The following is a 23,346-nucleotide window of genomic DNA, read 5'->3' as shown; positions in this document are numbered from 1 at the left end:
ACACCTGACCCATTTAAAGAAAACCTACGTTCTCAACCCTATGGCACAAGTCTTGGGCCGGCCAGTGTGGCCGAACAGTTCTAGGCTCTTCAGTCTGCAACCGCACGACAGCTACGGTCACAGGTTCGAATCCTGCCTCGGGCACGGATGTGTGTGATGTCCTTAGATTAGTTAGGTTTAAGTAGTTCTAACTTCTAGGGGTCTGATGAACTCAGATGTTAAGTCCCACAGTGCTCAGAGACATTTGAACCATTTTTTTCCGCAAGTCTTGGGAGTTGCAGCCTAGGTTGTCATGGAACCTTCAAAGTATCTGGCTCAATCCTTCCACTCACCTCAGAACTAAGGGGCCATAATCTGTTCTGAGGACACTGCTGCAAACTGTGAGATTTACCGAAACTCTGTGCACAAGGCTAATCTTCTCAACCTTCTCTTCCGCTCACTGGAATGATCCAAGTGTAACATCAAAGCCCAGATAACAGAGACCATTTGTTCCAACATGAACCACAGTCTGCAGTTGGTTGCACCCTTTTCTCTCAATGGCTGGCAGAATAGCCTCTTCAACATGTTGAATTAGGCATACACACTGAGTACACCTGCTGCTCTTTCCTGTCCCTTGCTGTCATTTTCCTGAAGCGTAGCATTATTCACCCAATGTTAGCTGATAATTAATAAACCCCTGCCTTTTGTGTTTGCCACCCCTGACACGGATACATATGAGGGGCCGGTGGGGTGCTGGGCGCTCCACCCAGTTTGCATTCAGAAGCAGAAATATTAAGACTGAAGTATGAATAAGTAAAAAGCCCTAGTTGTAGCAAGTGTAAGTGTGAAGATTAGTCAAGAGTGAGAGTTATCAGTTGATTGTTAAGTATTAATAATAGTAATTTCTCAATAAAAATATTGTTACGAGACTTGTAACAATACTTTTTACTAATAACGTAAGAATAGTTTCCCATACCTAACTCGTAATATTTTTCAACATTGCAGCGTACAAAGACATGGCTGAGGTTGACAATCAAGGAGGATCGACTTAATTGCTTAGCTCTTTTGAACACTCACCCTGACATCGATTGTCCTATTGACGATGTAATTAACCAATTTGCCAGGAAGAATAAGTGCATAGAATTCAGCATTTAAGGAAGAGAACCACAACTGTAACTTTTTAAGTAGCAAGATGGCATTGTCTTGTATATGTGTATAATCAGTTTAAATAAAACTTTCTTACACTTTGCATGTGACTTGATTATTTTTTGTTGCGGTAAAAGTAAAGGTAGCTCAAGCTATCTTTATGGCTCCCTCCTTGAGGTTTATCTGTATCCACCACTGCTTGACACAGGACAAAGCAGGTTACTCCCAGAATGGATAAAATGCACTGGCTCGGTTACAGTTTCATTGTAAGACAGCACCTTGAACTTATTGGTTAAGGGGATTGGAATAACACCCTGAGTCCTCCCTGGTGACCTTGTACCATGTACAGTATGCCTTGATCTATAACTGACCCGCCACTCGCAGTCAATTTGACAAGTACTGAAGATCCCGTACTTCCTGCAGAGGAGACAGGATCCACAGCAGAGGATACTAAACTCTCGGGAGCTCTCCAGTATACTGATTCGCAGCAGTTGCTAATCGTTTGACAGTAGTCCTGGAGATCTCCAGCATTTTACGAATATCAACTAATTCTTTCCATATTCGAGAACAGCATTCAAATTATGTGGTGCAATGTATCACTGGACAGTGAACAAATAAGTTTCAGCTAAGCCTGCTGCATATTTCAATCTGTTGAGCTAAAAAAAATACTAAATACTTATATGAATTAAAACAAATACACAAAACTTCATTGTTAGCTGCAACAAGCAGAAGACATGGTTTGTTGGTGCTGCGATTTTGATCGAGATAAACTTACGCCGCAGTGTTCTTCTTCGGCACGTCAGTGTAGAAGTGTGCACAGAACCAGCTAAGTGAGAAGTCCGTGCAATACGCATATTTATTTATATATAAAAGCCGACTTAGGAACTCTCCCTTGTATGAGACTGCTTGTACAAGATCGTGTGTCGATCTAAAGTTCTTGATTCACATATTTTACTGTTTGCATCACGTCTTCTGTGTAATCTTTCATTGATTGTACCAGTACCCATTTGTATTATGATGTATTGTGAAATTTCAAACATTCCAGGGTGCCGCGATAAACTAGTATTGTTATCGTCAATTGTAGGCTTAAACTACACTCATGCTCATAAATTAAGGATAATTGCAGAATGTGGTACCACACAACGTGGCACTACACAAAACATGCGCTAATAGCATAGGCACATAGGGAAAACACACGACACAGATCTCTAAGTCCACGGTATTTGAGATAAGTTGAGAAAACCGTCCCGAGACCCCTGTGCTACAAAACGCCACTGTTTGCTGCACATGTACCCTGACATCAATGTGGGATATGATCACCATGCACACGTACACAGGCCACACAACAGGTTGGCATAGTGCCTGCCAGAGCTTCTGAAGCGTCGTAGGGGTTTGAAGATGTGCAGCGATACATTGACCAAGAGCATCCCAACATGCTCGATGGGGTTTAGGTCTGGAGAACAGGCAGGCCCCTCCATTTGCCTGATATCTTCTGTGTCAAGGTACTCCTCCACGATGACAGCTCAGTGGCGCCCTGCGTTATCATCCATCAGGAAGAAGGTGGGACCCATTGCACCCCTGAAAAGGCAGACATACTGGCACAATATGATATCTCGATACACCTGACCTGTTACAGTTCCTCTGTCAAAGACATGCAGGGGCGTACATGCACCAATCATAATCCCACCCCACACCATCAAACCACGACCTCCATACAGGCCCCTTTCAAGGACATTAAGGGGTTGGTATCTGGTTCCTGGTTCACGCCAGATGAAAACCCGTCGAGAATCACTGTTCAGACTATACCTGGACTCGTCCGTGAACATAACCTGGGACCACTGTTCCAGTGACCATGTGCTATGTTCTTCACACCAGGCTTTACGGTCTCTCCTGTGACCAGGGGTCAGTGGAATGCGAATAAACCATGTCTGTTCAGTCATCTGCAGCCTTTGTGTCTGGTGACAGCTGTTCCATTGGCTGCGGTAAGGTCCTGAGCAAGGCTGCCTGCAGTACTCTGTGGTTGTCTGCGGGCACTGACAGTGAGATATCGGTCTTCTTGTGGTGTTGTACACTGTGGATGTCTCGTACTGTGGCGCCTGGACACGTTTCCTGTCTGCTGGAATCGTTACCATAATCTTGAGATCACACTCAGTGGCACACAGAGGGCCAGTGCTACGACCTGCTGTGTTTGTCCTGCCTCCAGTCGCCCCAGTATTCTACTCCTCATAACGTCATCAATGAGTGTTCTGTGAGCCATTTTCAACACACAGTCACCATTAGCACGTCTGAAAACGTCTGCGCACTTACTCGCTTCACAATACTCTGACATGCACCAACACACCTCTGCGTATGTGGACTGCTGCCAGCGCCACCGTGCCACGACCACAGGTCAAATGCTTACTCCGAGGTGATCGAAACCCGCAAACCGCCCCCCCCCCCCCCTCACCCCATTGCGTTGTTTCACCATGTATCAGCATTATCCTTATTTTATGAGCATGAGTGTACATTGTGCTCTTTTAAAATTTTCGAGGACAATAGGTCTATCCTCGTTCAGAGCAATCTTTCTCTAATTTCACTGTACAAGTACATCGGAAATAGGTTAGTTTCAGAGTTTTCGAACTCTTACAAAACTATATTTTCGTAAGTTTGTGGTAGGACTGTTTTGGATGTGTAATTTAATTTGTAGCAAATCAGCGTTTGTGGCTCACAGTCCAGCCAAAAACATACATCACCCCTGAATTTTACTGCATATCAACAATAATAATAACGTAAATAAATGTGAATTTTTGAGAATTTCCAGAAGCTACCATTGTTGTTTGCATAATCTACGAGCAATTTGTAACAAATCGGCTTTAGTGATTTAGTTATTGCAGTAGATTTTCTAACTAATATGTTGTGTTATATCGAGTTTTTCCTTAAAGAAGAGTAGCTTTAAACAATATCTGGATTTTTCGTAAACTAACTCTGTTTTCGAGTTCGTTAACAACTATAATTAACATCAAAAGGTTTTAGGAAACTAGTAATTTTTACCTCCCGTTTTTGTCTTGCCGTAATAGAAGTCTCGTTTCGTGTATCTGCTTCAATTTGTGTAAAGTATTAGCAATTTTTTAGCTCAACAGGTCAAAAGATAATCAGCAGGTTTAATTGAAAGTTATTTATTCACTGCCTTGTAATACAATGTATCAGCCAAAATGCAGTCCCACTACGAATGCTGTTCTCAAAACACGGAATGAGTTGGTTGATGCTTGTAAGCACCTGGAAATCGCCCTGATTATTGTCAAATGACTGGCAGTTGCTGCGAATCGGTTACCGATACTCATGTATATGTGATTCCTGCACCAGAGGTACCTGAAGTAGTATCCTGTCTCCTCTACAGAAAATACATTACCCAGCCACTTGACTGCGAGTGGTGTTTTAACAGTAGAGCTAGGTGTCCTGTAAGGGTGGATGGGGACCAGGAAGGACTGAGGGTGTTGTACTGTTCCCCCGACAAGTTAGAAGTGCTGTCTTTCACTGAAACTAAGCCAGTGGTACTCACTTCACCTGTTTTGGCGAAACCTGTTTTGTCTGGAGTCAGGAGGAGGCAAACGCAAAAGAGTAGGGGTCTATTAATCATTGGAAGCTCAAATGTATGGCAAATGATGGCACCCCTTAGGGAAATGGCAGCAAGGGACAGGAAAGGACACCAGGTGCACTCAGTGTGTATGCCAGGGGACCTCATTCAACATGTTGAAGAGGCTATTCCAGCAGCCATTAAGTGAACAGGTTGCAACCAACCGCAGATTGTGGGGCATGTTGGAACAAATGATGCCCCTCGTCTGGGCTCCAAGGTCACTGTTGGGTCATTCCAGCGACTGGCAGAGAAGGTTGAGAAGACCAGCCTTCCGTTTGGAGTTTCAACAATGTTCACAGTTTGCACCATTGTTCCCTGCGTCAAGTGGAAGGTCTGAACCAGAGACGGTTCTGTGACAATCTAGGCTGTGATGTCCTGGACTTGCGTCGTAAGGCTGAGAACTGTAGGGTCCCCCTAAATAGGTCACGTGTGCCCTACACATCAGAGGCTGCTACTCAGGCAGCTGACTGTGTGTGGGATGCACACAAGGGTTTTTTTTTTTACATTAGGCGTCTCTCCATTCAGTCCAGATAACAACAGCTGTAAGAAACCAAGAAATATCAGTGTAAGATCGAAAGATTTGCCTCTCGAAGGTGAGAGTGTTAAAATCCTAATGGTAAACTGCCGAAGCATTCACAAGAATGTGTCAGAGTTTACAGCACTAATGAAAAGCAGTGAAGCTCACATAATACTAGGTACAGAAAGCTTGTTGAAAACTGAAATTGAGAGCAGTGAGATTTTTGGGGAAAATTTGAGTGCATATGGAAATGTGAAAGATGTACTTGTCGCAGTAGACAAGAAACTCAAATCCACCAAGGTAGAAATTGAAGCTTCATGTGAGAATGTATGGGCAAGACTCAGTAAAAATCGGTGATAAATATTACTATGTTCCTAAAAGCTTTTGAGGTTATTTAGAGTCATTAACAATCTTGAAAGCCGGCCGCTGTGGCCGAGCGGTTCTAGGCACTTCAGTCTGGAACCGCGCGACCGCTACGGTCGCAGGTTCGAATCCTGCCTCGGGCATGGATGTGTGTGATGTCCTTAGGTTAGTTAGGTTTAAGTAATTCTAAGTTCTAGGGGACTGATGACCTCAGCTGTTAAGTCCCATAGTGCTCAGAGCCATTTGAACCATTTTTGAACAAACTTGAAAAGAGAGTTAATTCACGATAGACGTAGATAATACAGTGTGTCCATAATTTATGTTCCAGTTTCCAGACGCTGTAGAAGGAGAACCACTAATTAGAATGACATCAAAATTGAACAGCATATTATTGACAAAGGGTAATCGTCATGGAAAATGAAAGCAATAGATGGCGCTGAAAGCGACTTCACGTGATTGGTGTCGGCTACAAATAACAAATGAATTGCAATACGATGGCTATGGTTTGAGTTGCGCATTGTGGCATACGTACTGTTCAGTGTGCAATACTAAATAAGTTTGGGTATCGACAGTTGTGGCACTGTTAGTTACGTAAGCCCATCCACCACAGCAAGGTCGTATCATATCGGATGGGAAAAATAGGCTTTTAATTGTCCAGAGGTCAAAAACAATATAAAACGCAAAACTACTCGATTTTTGGTTGTCCTGAGGCCAAAAACCGCATACATAGCAATATGACATCGGTTTCTAACTATCGTGAGACTAGCGAAAGACATGTTCAATATGCTTTCCACAGTTTTCTGCCACAAGTTGAAATCGAGAAATAGTATGTTTCACAACAGATAGGAGTCACGTGCAAAACGCATTGCGTACCGCGTGCCTTCAGTTCAGCTGTGTTCGTAAGCACAGAACACAATATTTTTCAGATAAGCCCACAGCCAGAAGGCCCGCGGATTTACTCAGGCGATCTGGACGGTTAGACCGTGGAGAAATGACGGATGATAATTCTAGCAATTGCCGAAATGCCTCTGCAGTAGCCGCTTCACTGGCTGCGCAATGCGCGGAGGAGCGCCTTTTTGCAGAAGAATGACTCTACGCACACATCCACGCTGTTTTTAAGAGTTGGAATAACGTTGGTGCGTAAATGACTCTCAAAGTGTTTTCCAGTGATGGTACAGGTGACAGGACCCGCAGGACTCATATTCTCAAAAAAAAATACGATTCTATAAATCCGTTCATCATAAGAATAAACCTGATGTAAACAATTTACTATGTATTCTTCCGCGTTTGCTGGAACCTCGTTGGATTTCCGTTTCACGCGGGAATGCAGCCAAGCTGTCGCGAGTACAGTCAAGTACAATAATAAGGATACGTTTTGTGCTGTGCGTTACGCTCACATCTACTAAGCGATAATACGGGACAACAGCTTTACCGGTGCATTTAACTGACCGGGCAGCTGGTACAGCTAGCCTGCAGTGACGTGGCCAGCTGCAGTTAACACGTAAAAAGAGACGAGCAGAGGAGCAATACAGCTTCGAATATCATTTAATTTTTAAGCAGAATGAAATAATATACTGCAAATCTCCCATAATACGCTCCTTTGACCACTAGAAGAAAACACCAACACGTAATCGTTTTTAGCTAACGTACTATTGAAATTAAAAACAAGAATGATGAAAATTCCTGACTTAACCACAGGGTAATTTTTCTGCTTAAGCTGTGTGTAACGTAAGAGAGTACTGAAGGATTTCACCGTATAGTTAAATATTCAAGCCACTGAAGGTATTTTCTTATAGTCAGTCGCCTGGTAATCTCTTAGCTCCTTCCTTATCCGAATACATGTCAGTTCTGGAAGTGTCACCTGCTACGTTGATAACGAGTCTATCAAAAACAGAAACTACGATGCCAACCTGGCGCAGCATTTTCCCTTCTTTTACGACGAGCCGTTCTATATCCTGCCAGCGTTCGGCAGTGACGCGTGAAAAAAGCTGCGTGCCATAGTTCCAGTACGTCTGGCAGTTTAACGGTCTTGTCACTTTTCGGGCCAAGTCCTGCAGCTTGGGTCCATATCAGTTCTATTGGGTTCGTATTGTAATGGTACAGTAGCAAATGTAAGAATGCGGCATTTGTATGATGTGCTCGATGCTGTGAAAACAATTGTTTTTCATGTTTCTACGATACTTATCTACGTCTGTGGTATAAAAAGATGGACATAGTCCAAATATAGAGGATTTGGATTTTTATTTTTGCATTAAAAATGTAGATTGTTATGATTTCTTAATTTAAACAACAAAGAACAGTCTTTCATAAAAAATCCATAATTAAGAATTTGTATTTGAAATGGAAACAGGGATTTCGAGTCCAATATGTAATTAGAAACAAGAAGACGTGCATTATTCATAAAAAATGATGATGAGTTTAATAATTACGTGATGTAGGTATTTCAAACTGAACGAAAAATAAAATGTTATGGGGGAGATTTGAACCAACGTACGAATAACCACATTTCATTTTTATTACGCTACCGACTGCGTTATATGTTCGATTAATTTGCGGTTATTAACTGCAGCATATATAACGCTGGGAAAACTTCAAAACTGATTATCTCCGTAAATTTATGAAAACCATTAAGAACAGCATGTTTCTCGGCACTTTTTAACCGTATTCCACGTGCATGTTTCACTATGGAACAGAAATCAGCTTCAGCCATGTTCACACTGCGAGTTAACAGCACGACAATCAGAACACAACGTTGCCGAGACTGTGACTGTACACGATTTTTGAAAAAAAAACTACGAAGCTAAAGTGTGATTAGGAATAACATTGATGGTTGTTAATACATGTGAATATCTTAAAGTTTCATTTAGCGTAACTTAGTAATAAGATGTCTAATACATAAGTAGGACCTACTTCCAAGAGCGTAACACCAGTGTACGTGTGCTACGGCTTCTGACCAATCATCGCGTTTGTGTTTGTTTATATCAGGTTTATCCTTTGATGAACGGATTATACAATAAATGATGCCGTTTATCTGCACCACAAATTCACCTTTGCAGAATGAAGTGGTAGCTGTTGATGTGCGCCCGTACTTTCCGCTGCCCAAATTTTGCAGTTCTGCGTTAGTTACAGTACGTCTGGCAGCTTAACAGTCTTGTCACTTCCGTGGCCATTCATTGCCCACTTTCATGTGAGCAAGAAATTTCAGAGCGAACGTTTGCCTTATTGACGGGTCAGCAGGAAGCAATTCGTGAACATGGGTGATTTTCCAGAGCGAAAGATTGTCTTGTTAGCAGTTCAGCAGGGAGCAACTCCTGAACACTGGTCATTTTGTATGGATGTTTCGTAGGGTTTTACGCATCGTGCTCGCAGGCATGTCCAATTTTTGGGCAATTTCCTGTGCACTGCATGTTTGCACATCACCGCTCGACCCCTCCTGCAATGCTGTGACTAAATCTTCAAGAGACGTCGGATCAACTGTTTTCCTCCCTCTTCCACATTCAACAAAAGAACCTAACTTTTCAGATTTTGTTATCATTTTCTCCAGACCTTTAGCAGACATCGGACTATGCCGCACAATCACTGTTCTTGCAAGAAAGGTTTACCTGGAGCGAGTGATCCTTCATGGAGACAAGTTGGACGCCTCAGATGCAAGGTGAGGAACAGCTGTGTGCATATTCTAAAGCTTACAGTGCCATCTGTTGATCAAAGTTTCGTGAAATTATTATTTTTTTTTTCATGACGTTTCCCCCTGCTATTCAAACATGACGTCATTCTTAGCAGTGGTTCTCTTTCTATGGCGTTTTGAAATCGAACTTTTAATTATAAACTCCCTGTGTATACTCCTCTTGAAGGGAAAACTGCATGCAGCACAATTTGTCGGTTACAATATCTCCTATGGCAACTAAATCACAAACACCGATTTACTACTAATTTTTCCTTCAGTTTTAGCTTTCGTAACAAGAGCCTGTGAAACAGCTACAGATAAAGTCGAATATCGGAAAATATAAAGACAGCAGAAGTAGATGTAAAAATTTACCTACTATACCTGAAATCACTATAAAAGTTACCATAGAAATCTACACTAAAAGATTCATTCAAACTGTGACTCTAAGTCTATTCAGAATTCAGCATTGATTCAGCAATTAATTTACCCGGTCCTCCAGACGTGCTAGTCACAGCAGCTGGCAAATCTTGACTTGGCTCTGATGAATGCGAGATTGGTGTGCGACCTGTCTGTGATGCCAGCTTCTGAATATTCTTTGAATCTGCCTCGTATTCTGACTGCGCTCTCCGGTGTTGTATATACACATCAGTGCCAGGGCGTTGTACATTCTTGCTAGAAATTTGTACATTTGATTTATATACAGGGCTGCAAAAAGGGCAGAATATGACCTTTTTATATCGTTAAAGAAAAAGTTCATACACATGTGTACAGGTGTGTTAAGTACATATATGCACATTAAGTCCTTATTCGCCTACCTTCTTTTCTGAGCCCAAGCCCTAGCTCTTGTTCTCTCGCTTTTATTCCCCATTCCCACGGAAAATGGAGTTTGAATTTCAAACTTTAATATAATGTCCTATTATAACATTTGTATCCAGTCACATTCTTTTTCGTGATACAATCATTACTCAAACCGAAACACCTCAGCGGTGGTTTTAAAAGCCACCACACACCACTATAATAGCGCACAGAAATCTTTTCTCGATGACCATGCGAAGTTAAACAAACAAGACATTTTTCTACCCTCTTTAAGCTAAAAAAACTAGTTTCACCTATTTGTTTATACTACTATAAATAGCAAGAACAATTGCCGTCTACAGACTGCCACGTTTAGCGAGATCCTTGGATCTACAGGATTATTAAGCGTGTCCTAGACGGGCAATAATACATCACAATAATATTATTCAGTATTATTGGCGTACTCCCTGGCAGTTCAATAAAGTTGTGCAATAAGATTGTGATTCGAAATGTTGAAGATAGAGCTGCTGCTCGTGTGATAATTGCCGTGCATTGTTGCAAGCAGAAAAGAAGTGGATGACAAATAAGATCACTCACGAGAACTTGTTCGGAGAATTGGGGTTGAACAAAAAAATCGTAACCTTGTGTGTGTTGATGGTCCAGCATCTGATATCTTATAGGAAATACATAGGCATTCCCATACATAGGCATTCCCCCACCCCTTTTCTCTCTCCTTGAAATCTGGAGTAAGATCTTTTGTTCATTACAAAGTTTGTATACACTTCTAGAAGTGATTTCCCACGATCCGGTAAACCTCTCATTTAGTCAAATGCAGCACCACGCTGCTGATCCCTGTGATATAACACAGTTGCTTTGGGCAAGCCACCTATCGATGCACGTCACATATCGGCCGATGCCCCGCTCCCTCTGTAGGGAAATTCTACGAGATTATCAACACTTACCACTTTCGCCGAAAAAGCTTACTAATAATGATTTTCCTGTCATTAGGCCGTTATAGCAATAAACAATGTCACGCATATAGTGCAATGAAATAGATATTTAAAAGAACCCACAGGTTAGTTATTAACATTACAGTATTATATTACAGTTGATAAAATACTGGTACTTTATGTCGTAGAGCGGGTGGGCGAGTAGCCAATCATGCAGTGTTTGTTTAAACGCTGGTTCTGGTAAATCTTTTAAAATTTGTGAAAGGTTTCTAAGGGAACCTAGACGTCATCAGGAATAAAAAATGGATATTTTATTTTTAGTTTAATGAAATTCTGTGATTCTTCCTGCTTCCAAAAATATGTACTTTATATAGATTACTTCGTCATTTTTGTGTTTAAATGCCTTTTTAAAATCAGATGCAGGGCGGGCCTACTAAATGCTGTCACACTACTGTGAAACACATAGCACTCCATCTTCAGGCCACAAGTGGCCCATTGGGACCATCCGACCACCGTGTCATCCTCGTGAAACACAAAACCTTACCGAATATGTTGCGGTATTTAATTTTGGGGCCGATATTACCACAGCAATCTTTAAGAACTTGTCGATTGTACAACAAGCAGGGATTTATTACAATCGATTTTTCTGTCGATACAAGTAGTTGCAGTGCTTCGTAGTGGGCACAATCAAGATATAAATGTCGATAATAAATTATAATTAGCACACAGATTGTACAAGATTTTCCAAAAGTGTACAAAGCGTTATTTATTACATATAAATAATTGAATGGTGTGTACCCAAAGTGAAATAAGCAAATAAAAAAAATAAACCAGAAAATCTTTGGTCTTTGCGTGGCGCTTAGCAGACGGCAATTGTTCTGGTGCACAATGTTTTGTGTGTAAACAAATCGGTGATAACTGATAACACATCACTCGATGATTCAGGATTCAGTATGTAAAGAGGGTACAGGAAATATTTTGCTGTTAATTTAGCTTTGCACGTTGACCGTGGAAAGATATCAGTTCGCTATTATAGTATTGTATAGGTGATTTGTAAAATTCCCGCTAAAAGTGTTTGTGTAGTGGTTTTATCTAGAAAATAATGAGAATGTGACGGGAAACAGACTTATAGTAGGACATTATACTGAAGTGAGAATGGGGAGAAAGAGGATAAGGGCGAGGAAGCGTTCAGGCCCGAAAGGATTTAACCCTGTCAGCGCTAATTTTAAGTATGTAAAAGTTATTAAAAACACTTATTAACATGATTAATCCCCGCCGACGATTCGAAAACAACTCATGATCTACCTGTTTTGCAGCCAGCAACCGAAACAGCAGACATATATAAAGCGGAAACCACAGCCCTATGTGAGTAGTACTCAGCAACTGGCATCAGAGTCGGATCACCCATTGTCTGGTAAGAATTCTTCAGCTACTGTGACTAGTACATCTGCTGGAGCAGGTAATTGCAGATGGAGTGCTGAGCAGACCGTATTTGAATTACAATGCAAACGAATCTTTTATTGTATATAGTGAACTCATTTATATTAAGTAAATTTCTACACCTAGGCCTACTTCTGCCGTTTCTATATTTTCTAGTATTAGACTTTTCTGTAGTATAGTCTGGGGTCCCTTAGTCGGTATGAGAACGTTCTAACTGGCGAAGCGAACGATTGTGAACGCGAATTAAAGGTTGTGGTGACTGGTGCATCTCTAGCGTGATGTTAATATTTGTACAGTGTTTAACATACTTTGCCATATGTAGCCCTAGCGCACTTTTTGTTACAAAAGCGAAAACTCTAGGGAAAAGTCACATTGTATTTTGATTCATATCATGTATAGGCCTATGTATGATTCATAAACTACAAAAAAGCAAGGATATACACGACATAACTTTTACAAAGCCTTGTTCATGACTGTGTTAGCATTTACTGACCCTCTGAAGTTCAGTAAGGGGAACTCAACGAGAACTCAAACTGCTGTTAAATTTCGCATGTGCTTCTGTCTACGCAACTTCATCAGAAGGTTAAACTGTAACGGGAGTCTATTTGTTACAGATTTCCCCATGTCAGGTCAACCACAACTTTTGCTGAACTGATTTGTTCATTGCTTCATTTGCTGGGCTAAAAAGTCTTATGTCTTCCATTGGCTGTTTATCAAATACGTACATAAATTTTGAACATTATATGTGATAGTTGAGTGAACATCTCTAAAATTCGGCTAACTGACTTGGAATCACAATTCAGTATATTATACTAATTAGTCATTCATGTATTATTGTTGAGTGATGTATGATTAGTCAGTTTAGTACAATGCAGTGTGTGCTATCTCTATATTTCATGTGCTGGACCCACTCATTAGCAATTTCTCTTTTTGCTGTACCTGTTACTCTCTAAGGAGAATTGGCAGTAAAGGATTGCATTTGTCAAGCCCAGTGCCTGAAATTGTGGTATGTTGTGCTACTGGATACACAGAATGATTGCCTCTTTTACCCATTAGTGGTAATTTTGACTGCAGCCATTGTGTTTCTGACATTTTTAAACTAATAGCTGCACCCTGTTTTTAAGGTCTCTGTGACATTATTTATCAAACAAGAACATAATTGACCACTTGTTACCAAAGCTACCATGAGCTACATAAATGCAGTGGATGTTAGATTTTTTTTTGCCTGGCAGCACATTTTCCAGCTTGTTCTCACACTGAAAACACCTTGTCACGAGTTGCCAAGAGACTCGCTTGCCGCTGCTCGCCAGCTCCTATGACTGATGACCTTGGCTTAGACTTGTAGCAGTATGGAATGTCGTACCCCTTATTTGTCATCTGAGCTCAGTACAGATTAAAGGTGGCAGTACTGTGTACTAAATTACTCTCCCTATATACCCAAAATTATATGCAGGAGACCCGCACCGCCGTACTAGGTAAGGTTCTAGTGGAGGTGGTTTGCCATTGCCTTCCTCCCACCGTAGTGGGGATGAATGATGATGATGATGAAGGTGACACAACAACACCCAGTCATTTCGAGGTAGGTGAAAATCGCTGACCTGTCAGGATTCGAACACAAGACCCCATGCTCGGGAAGCTAGATCGCTACCGCGAGACCACGAAATGAAATGTCATGTGGCTAGGGCCTCCTGTTGGGTAGGCTGATTGCCTTGTGCAAGTCTTTTAAGTTGACGTCACGTTGGCGATGGTGATTAGGACAACACAACACCCAGTCCCTGGGTGGAGAAACTATCCGACCCAGCCAGGAATCAAACCCAGACCCCTTGGCACAGCAGTCCATTGCACTGATCACTCAGCTATCGGGGTGGACTTCTGACAGATGCATACAAAAGTTGAAAAAATATTCTAGCTTCTGGAACTGACAGATCCTTCTTCAGGGAGAAAAGATGGACAGGTTGTGCAAGGTGAGAAAGAAGGGATAGGTTCCACAAATGTCAGCTTGAAAGTGGCCCATCTATTGAGAGGACGAAGGGAAGCATGGATAATATTTTTTGTTCCCGATGACTGTTAATAAGGAAGGGTGGAAAACATGCTCAGTTTCTGAAAGTGTATGTTGCAAGCCAAAGGATCATGTCATTGACCCAGTAAGTTGTGGGACTTTAGCTGTAATGGAACTATGTCTGCTGCTAATGTTTCATTAAGCCATCTTTTGAGTGAGACTGAAAGATTGACTGGAAAGTGTCCTCATTATGTAGGCAGGTAGAGTGAGCACAGTGTGTATGAGTGCACCGCAAATTATTGTGGGAGAAATACCACACGTTTGGCAGATAAGCTCACCACAGCCTTCACTGCACATGATTACCCCACCTCCTAGTTAAAAAGCAGATTTCCTGGGCCATCACATCCAATCCTGGTACTGCTGATCCCTCCAAAAACCAACTTTGGACCACACCATTGGTGACTCAGTATTATCCTGATGTGGAATACGTTTTAATCAGCTACTTCACCAGGACCATGAATGCCCTGAAATGTGATCCATTCTGTCTGAAATTTTGTACACTACACGTGAAATAGCTTTCCGTTACCCTCTCAATCTATGCAATATTCTTGTCAGACGCTATGCTCCTTCTGCACCCATCTTCCTTCCCTATGGCTCCTACGCCTGTGCTTGTCCCCACTGCAAGACTTGCCATATTCACCCTCCTGCTACTACTTATAACAGTACTGTAACTGGCAAAACATATACTGTCAAAGGGAGAGCCACCTGTGAAACGACATGTCGTATACCAGCTGTTATGTAAACACTGTTCGGCATTCTACATCAACATGATTACCACCAAATTATCAATTCGGATTAGTGAGCATAGGCAGAGGGCATGTACTATCAACCTGAAATGGCCTGTTGCAGAGAATGCGCTATAACATGACATTTGTGACATCAGTGCCTGTTTCAGCACAAGTGCCATCTGGATTCTTCCCCCAGTTTCTCAGAGCTCCACAGGTGGGAACCAGCACTATGACATGTCCTTGGTTCTTGCCAGCCACCTGGCCTTAATGTATGTTAATTTCTTCTGTCTTAGCATTTCTTCACTGTAACTACACTTTGCATCACTCTGTTTTAGTTTCCTACATCTTTCATTGTCTTTCCCATCTGTTTTTCACCGTCCCCCTCCCAACTCTGTTACATAAAATGCACGTAGCTTGTCATTATTATCTTATGCATGGTTTTAGCAGTAATCTCTGTGTGCATATTATCCTGTCGTCCACCTTTAAGCTCTCAGGTTTTCAAATCTCGTCCAATGCAGTCCCCAACAATTAGTCTTTCCTTCTCATACCTTACGGTAGGTCTCCCCTGACCTGCAGTTCTGGGTGACTTTCCTGAAAGCTACGCCTTTTCGTAGATCTCTTCAGTCCATCCCTCTTCCTCCCCCTTCAACCCTTCTGCTTGGAGAAGGAGCCACTGGCTTGGAAAGCTTGTCAGTTACAACCGTCTTTTATGGGTATGTCGTGCCGCCGCTTGGTGAGTAGATTTTTTTATCTATCCAATTAAATAATTTTGTTGATAATTGATTGTTTTCATTGTTATATCAGTGGTTATTAGACAGCCAAGAAGTCGTGGCCCAACACAGCTGCCTCAGTTTGTCAGAAGTAAGTAGTTGTGGACCCCAGAGGGTAATGGAATGTTTGTACGAAATATCATCAGAAATGTTGAAACCCAATCTGTTACTGATTTACACTTATTCCTCTACAGCCTCGATTGTGATACGCAGGTCTTCAAGTGTCAACTCCTCCATTTCTCGTGTGATTCCCAGTTCTTCACAGAGAGATGCTGTGCCACTTTGTTCTTTGCCATTCATACTTGTGTGGCCACATCAGAAGTGTCTGAGCCACCTGACCCATGTGACATATGATGTGGCTCCAGGTCTCACCATGGACTGTTGCAGCATTGTTCTTCAAACGCAGAAAACAAATCACTGCATGGTGCTCCACTATACCAGCAGTCTGCGCAGTTTTGTTTTGGCTCCTCTTTTGGCATGCAACGATTTTGTGGCGTGTTGATTTAAGTGTGTAACAAGACTGCAGCATGAACCTGCGAACAAATAAAAAAAAATCTTTCTTTTCAGAGTGATAAGTAATTAGTGTCTGCACCTCATATGCTTGTTACGTTCTTTCAATGCTTTTATCTTGGCATATTACCAGTGTTCATACCAACTGCCTAAACGCAACAAAAGTGGCACATAACAGTGACTCCCCTGTTTGCCAAACATTCTCATACATCTTTCTCGTTCCAGCTGATTGCGGATCTTATATTATCTGTGCTTTGGTGTGACGGTGTGATTCTAGGCCTACTTCTCCGATTGAGCCTGGAGTCCTATCTTATGATAGCATTTTGTTCAATAAAGTCAAAACTTGACTTCTTATCCGTGGGTATGACAACCGTCCTTCCCTAATTGTTTTGATTCTCTAATGGCCTTGTCATCAGAGGAATCTTAAACTTCATTCTTCCTTCCTGCCGTCTTTTCAGTTTCCTCATCCAGTTATGTGCAACTTTTTGGCACCACTGTATGTTGAAGGTGTTCTGTGCCACTGGGAACTTTTTTTATGTGAATTTCATATGATCATCATGCACTAAATAAATTGCTAAATACTACTTTTTTATTTTTTAGGAAGTACAACTACCCCGAAGGAAGCAATAGAAGTGGACCTTACGGATGAAGTGCTAAATGTGAAACATACAAATGAAGCAATAGTTGTGGACCTTACTAAAGAAGTGACAGAAGTGGAGAGTACAAATGAAGTGATAGAGGTGAACACTACGAATGCAGCCGAGCTACTCGATACACAACCCCGTATTCTGTCAGATACCTCACCTGATCTCTGGCATAAAGTTACCGTAAGTAACACACTTCTGCATCGTATTGTGTGCAGAGTGACATTCCAAGTCAGGAAGTAAAGTACCAAGACTGGTAGTGTAGCACTCCATCTGGCAACAGCAGCTGCCATTCTAAAATTTCAAGAACCTGAACTATGGGCTAAAACTGTAATCGGACTATATATTTCTTTATGATTAATGGAAAATCTCATATAAGATGTGAAACAAATACTAACAAAGAGATAGAGGGGCTGGCCAGTACTTACCTCAGCTCAGTACAGCCGATAGATACACATAAATCAGAACTGAAAATTTACATTCCTAGCTTTCGGAACTTAGTTCCTTCATCAGGGAGGAGAGAGGGGAGAAAAGGGAAGAAGGGAAAGTGGATTCAGTTACTCACAACCCATGTTATGAAGCAACAGGGAAAGGTAGACAGGGAGGGTAGCGAGGATGGAGGCATGGTTGTCAGAGGGAAGCCAAAGATATTCTACTGTAAGTACTGTGCCAGCTTCAAACCAAAGAGGATGCATACAGAAGTAAAGAGGTATATAGTATAAAGATAAACACAACTATGAAGGATGAAAAGATGCGTGAATGGCTAAAGAGGAAAGGGAAAGAGGAGAAGACTGAAGAGTGAATGGGAGTGAGGTTGTTTAACGTAGGTTCAGTCCAGGGGGATGGCGGGATGAAAGGATGTGTTGGAGTGCAAGTTCCCATCTCCGCAGTTCAGAGGGACTGGTGTTGGGTGGGAGAAGCCAAATGGCACATACGGTGTAGCAGGTTCCTAGGTCCCTAGAATTATGCTGGAGGGCATGCTCCGCTACTGGGTATTGGGCATCTCCTAGGCGGACAGTTCGTCTGTGTCCGTTCATGCGCTCAGTCAGTTTAGTTGTTGTCATGCCGATGTAAAAGGCTGTGCAGTGCAGGCATGTCAGTTGATAAATGACATGTGTAGTTTCACACGTAGCCCTGCCATGAATTGTGTATGTTTTACCAGTAGCGGGGCTGGAGTAGGTGGTTGTGGGGGGATGCATGGGGCAGGTTTTGCAGCGGGGTCGGTTACAGGGGTAGGAACCACTGGGTAGTGGGTAGAGAAGGTAGTTCGGAAATATTGTAGGATTTAACAAGGATGTTACGGAGGTTAGGGGGGCGACGAGAGGCAACTCTGGGTAGTGTGGGGAGAATTTTGTCAAGGGATGATCTCATTTCAGGGGTTGACTTGAGAAAGTCATATCCCTGGCGGAGTAATTTGTTGATGTTTTCGAGACCAGGATAATATTGGGTGACAAGGGGGATGCTTCTGTGTGGTCTGGGGGTAGGAACATTGTTGTTGGACGGGGAGGAATGTATTGCTCGGGAAATCTGTTTGTGGACAAGGTTTGCAGGATAGTTGCGGGAGAGGAAAGCACTGGTCAGGTTATTGGTGTAATTGTTGAGGGATTCGTCGCTGGAGCAGATACGTTTGCCGCGAATACCTAGGCTGTAGGGAAGGGAGCGTTTGATGTGGAAAGGATGGCAGCTATCAAAGTGAAGGTACTGTTGTTTGTTTGTGGGTTTGATATGGACAGAGGTGTGGATGTGAGCTTCAACAAGATGAAGGTCAACATCCAGGAAGGTGGCTTGGGTTTTGGAGAAGGACCAGGTGAAATTCAGATTCGAAAAGGAGTTGAGGTTATGGAGAAAATTAAGGAGTGTTTCTTCACCATAAGTCCAGACCACAAAGATGTCATCTATAAACCTATACCAGGCCAGGGGAAGCAGCTGTTGGGTCTTCAGGAAAGCCTCCTCCATGCGGCCCATGAAGAGGTTGGCATAGGAGGGAGCCATCCTGGTTCCCATGGCCGTTCCCCTGATTTGTTTGTAGGTCTGGCCTTCAAAAGTGAAGTAATTATGGGTGAGGATGAAGTTGGTAAGTGTGATAAGGAACGAGGTTTTTGGAAGATCTTCAGGTGGGCGTTGGGAGAGGTAGTGCTCAAGGGCAGAGAGACCATGGGTATGTGGGATGTTTGTGTAAAGGGATGTAGCATCTATGGTGACAAGAAAGATTTCAGGTGGGAGAGGAGTGGGAATGGATTTGAGGCGTTCTAGGAAGTGGTTTGTGTCTTTGATGTAGGATGGGAGTCTGCGGGTGATAGGTTGTAGGTGCTGGTCTACCAGAGCTGAGATACGTTCGGTTGGGGATTTGAAGCCTGCTACAATGGGACGGCCAGGATGGTTCTCTTTGTGGATTTTGGGTAATAGGTAGAAGGTAGGGGTACGTGGCTCAGGTGGAGTGAGTAAGTCTATGGAAGCCGTTGTGAGGCCTTGTGAGGGACCTTGGATTTTTAGGATTTTTCGCAGCTCAGTCTGGATGGAGGGAATGGGATCCTGGGTAACAGCTTTGTAGGTTGAGGTGTCAGAGAGTTGACGCAGTCCTTCTGCCACATACTCCACACGGTCAAGTACGACAGTTGTAGAGCCTTTATCCGCCGGGAGGATGACAATAGAGCGGTCCATTTTCAGCTCCTTAATGGCACGGGATTCAGCTGGGGTGATGTTGGGGGTTGTCGGGATGTTCTTCAAGAAGGACTGGGAGGCAACACTGGATGTGAGGAATTGCTGAAATGTCTGCAAGGGATGGTTTTGGGGGAGGGGAGGAGGATCCCTTTGAGAAGGCAGTCGGAACTGTTCTAGACAGGGTTCAACACTGGGTCTAGTATTTGGGGGCTGTGTTTGGGTAGTGAAGTGATATTTCCAGTTGAGGTTCCGGGTGAATGAGAGGAGATCTTTAACCAGGGCAGTGTGGCTGAATTTAGGTGTGGGGCTAAAGGTTAAGCCTTTTGATAGAACAGAGAGAGGGATCTGGATGAGAGGTTTAGGACTGAATTGAGACTGGTGATATGTGGCATTTGACTGTGGTTATAGTTGAGATTTGGTCTGTGTGGGGTATGTGCTGGGATGGGGAGATTGAGTAGGGTGGCTAGGCTAGGTTTGTTGGCTATGAGGGGGGTTTGTTGAAGGTTCTGTTGTGGTTGGTGTTTGTGAGGGATAGGGAGAGGGACCCCACTTCTTAGGTGTTGCACTAGCACTGTGGATAGTTTTTTCAGGTGGTGTGTGGCATGGAACTCAAGTTTGCAGTTGGCTTCTAGGATGATGTTCCTCAGTGTGTTCTCCAAGCAAGGGTTTGAGAGGTGGAGGACTTTGAAGAGAGATAGGAGCTGTTGGGAGTGGTGGTTACATGAAGTAGTGTAGAGATTCAGGACAAGTTGGGTAAGGGCTAAGGATTGAAGGTTCTGGAAGTCCAGGAGAGACTGGTGGAAGGAGGATTTGCACCCGGAGATGGGAACTTTTAAGGTAAGCCCTTTAGGGGTAATTCCAAAGGTTAAGCAGGACTGGAGGAAAAGTATGTGGGATTGCAGTTTGGCTACGGTGAATGCATGTTTTACTCCTTCTTACGATTACTATTTCAACTTTAGTTATTTAATTTCCCTACCCACCAGTTACCCACTATGTACCCTAATCCGATACCACATTATTTACATTCATTCCGGAAACCAATATCACACAGCCGATAAAATTGAAACAGGATTACAAATAGTGCACAGAGTACCAAAAGGACTCGGTATGAACATGCTTGAAGAACTGGAAATATGTACCAAAGACTATCTACACGATATACTAAATGAACACACAGACTTTACACATAAATATTATTTGGAAAATATCATTGACAGACTGGAACATGGGAAATAGTATGTACATGTGGACAATAAAACATACTCAGATTAAAGATATAATTCACAGAAAAATCCAATCAGTGAAATATAATATTATTGTAGCTTAGCTAGTTATACTTCATAAACATACAACAAGTAAATGAACTGTCAAATAAATGTCAAATCATACTCTATAGTTAAGGAACTATCAAATAAGTGTCAACATGTATTTCTTATATTTTTAAATGCCACATGTCATGTAATATTTTAGAGCATTTAAACTTGTTGTTGCCTTGTGTACATTTACACTTTCTAGTGATTATTGCCTTTTGTTTCCAGGTGAAACCAGCAGGAGGTGACAGAGTAGCTGTTCTCTATGCCATCAATAGGCAAATTTCTCCCCGGAAGCTCATTCCATATTTTGTAAGTTCATAGCTGCAGGCAGACAATACTGTCTTATCCAACCTAATTTTTAATTTTAATGTTATGCTTAGAAGGGATCTTTAGTGGTATACAGTGATATTGTTCGTACACTATTGACTGTAATATTTGTGCCAGCTGGCTCACAGAGGACAGTTAGTGCTGGACTTCTAAAAGTAATTCATTCTAGGACCTTTAGGTAATATTTTTGAATGTTAAGACTGTGGCAGTTGTTTCCACCCAGTGCACCTGTCACTTATATACTCATGACCTTGATTTATAAGTTTAAGACTTACCAACCTGAAGAGAGCCATCAGTGCTGATTCACTTGCCTTATCAGAGACAATGCAGAATATGGTTAGGAAACTCAATCCACATAAAACTCCAGCAGTTTTAATCACCCGTAAAAGACTTTACCCCTTTGTTCTGTAAATTTCTTCCAATTTCAACCTTAGCCTGTTTTCAAATAGTTTTCTCTTCCTGAGCAAAGAATGTGAGCATAACACTGTTCCATCACATTAACACTAGAAATCCCAGTGTTGGTGTAACAGGATGATTTTGTGGAATATCATGTTCCTCTTTTAAACACTTAGGCTGACAAAAAATGTTCGTAAAAACTGAAAAGATAGTTAGGTAGTTATTAAGTGAGGAACATCCCACTGTGCATGCCTTGGTTGGGTGTATATGCAGGTGGGTGGAAAGGAAATCATCTCATCGTATCAACAAGGCGTGAGGGTGAATGCTCATCTCCACTGCTGTGGAGGCCTGCTTATGGTTTCACATTGCAGCTTGGTGGTGCCCTGGAAGTCGTGGAGAAAAGGGGTGCAGGCAAGAATGTAAAAGCTCTGAAAAATACGGGAGAACTCTCATTCGGGCTGTATTGCCAAAGCAGTACATATACATGTTGTTATCTTTTGTGAACTATGATGTATTAGCAGTTTGTACCACTGGTGTATGTAAAAGTAAATGTCCAGAGAAGAAACTGTGATTACAGTATAGACGAGTTATCACAAAAGTGTTTACATTACTTAGTTGGTTGAACTGATCGAAACACACTTTCAGCTCGCACCCCAACTACAAGAGGTGATGAAGTAATACGGCATTGTTTAGTGGCACTGCATACCGGGTTCACTGAAGCAGTGAACTTCAAGAATGGTGACCGCAAATTATTTGTTAAGTTGTAACACATGCAACGGGTGACATCGTACAGGGAGTGGAACCCGATGACAGTGCAACACTCCATTTTGGTGTTATAGGATAGGATGCAAATTAGGGGTACTAAAAGAAGAGCACTTGAATAATAAAAAGTTTCAAGAATTTTGATGGAAAATAATGGGAGAAGGTACGATATTGACCAGAGCAACGGAGAAGATCTAAGGGGGCACACACAATGATGTCGCCTAGATTAATTCAAATATTTGAGAAGAAATAAATTTAATTTGATTAAGACCAAAGACTAGTAGAAGCCGACCTCGAGGAAGATCAGTTTGGATTCCGTAGAAATACTGGAACGCGTGAGGCAATACTGACCCTACGACTTATCTTAGAAGCTATATTAAGGAAAGGCAAACCTACGTTTCTAGCATTTGTAGACTTAGAGAAAGCTTTTGACAATGTTGACTGGAATACTCTCTTTCAAATTCTGAAGGTGGCAGGGGTAAAATACAGGGAGCGAAAGGCTATTCACAATTTGTATAGAAACCAAATGGCAGTTATAAGAGTTGAGGGGCATGAAAGGGAAGCAGAGGTTGGGAAGGGAGTGAGACAGGGTTGTAGCCTCTCCCCAGTGTTATTCAATCTGTATATTGAGCAAGCAGTAAAGGAAACAAAAGAAAAATTCGGAGTAGGTATTAAAATCCATGGAGAAGAAATAAAAAGTTTGAGGTTC

General features: G+C 42.2%; 1 protein-coding gene across 1 annotated transcript in view; it reads left to right on the top strand.

The window, feature by feature from the left end:
- The first annotated feature begins 11,791 nt into the window (after positions 1-11,791).
- LOC124717079 (nuclear RNA export factor 1-like) overlaps positions 11,792-23,346 on the top strand; it is a 144,428-nt gene continuing 132,873 nt past the window's right edge. The window contains exons 1-4 of the mRNA XM_047243767.1: positions 11,792-12,256; positions 12,344-12,441; positions 17,135-17,361; positions 21,378-21,461. Of these exons, the coding sequence (XP_047099723.1) occupies positions 12,183-12,256; positions 12,344-12,441; positions 17,135-17,361; positions 21,378-21,461 (483 nt within the window). The 5' untranslated portion in view covers positions 11,792-12,182. The remainder of the gene's footprint in view (positions 12,257-12,343; positions 12,442-17,134; positions 17,362-21,377; positions 21,462-23,346) is intronic.

The sequence above is a fragment of the Schistocerca piceifrons genome, chromosome 9 (genome assembly GCF_021461385.2).
Source record: "Schistocerca piceifrons isolate TAMUIC-IGC-003096 chromosome 9, iqSchPice1.1, whole genome shotgun sequence".
NCBI classification, from domain to species: domain Eukaryota; kingdom Metazoa; phylum Arthropoda; class Insecta; order Orthoptera; family Acrididae; genus Schistocerca; species Schistocerca piceifrons.
This window is presented reverse-complemented; position numbering and strand designations above follow the sequence as displayed.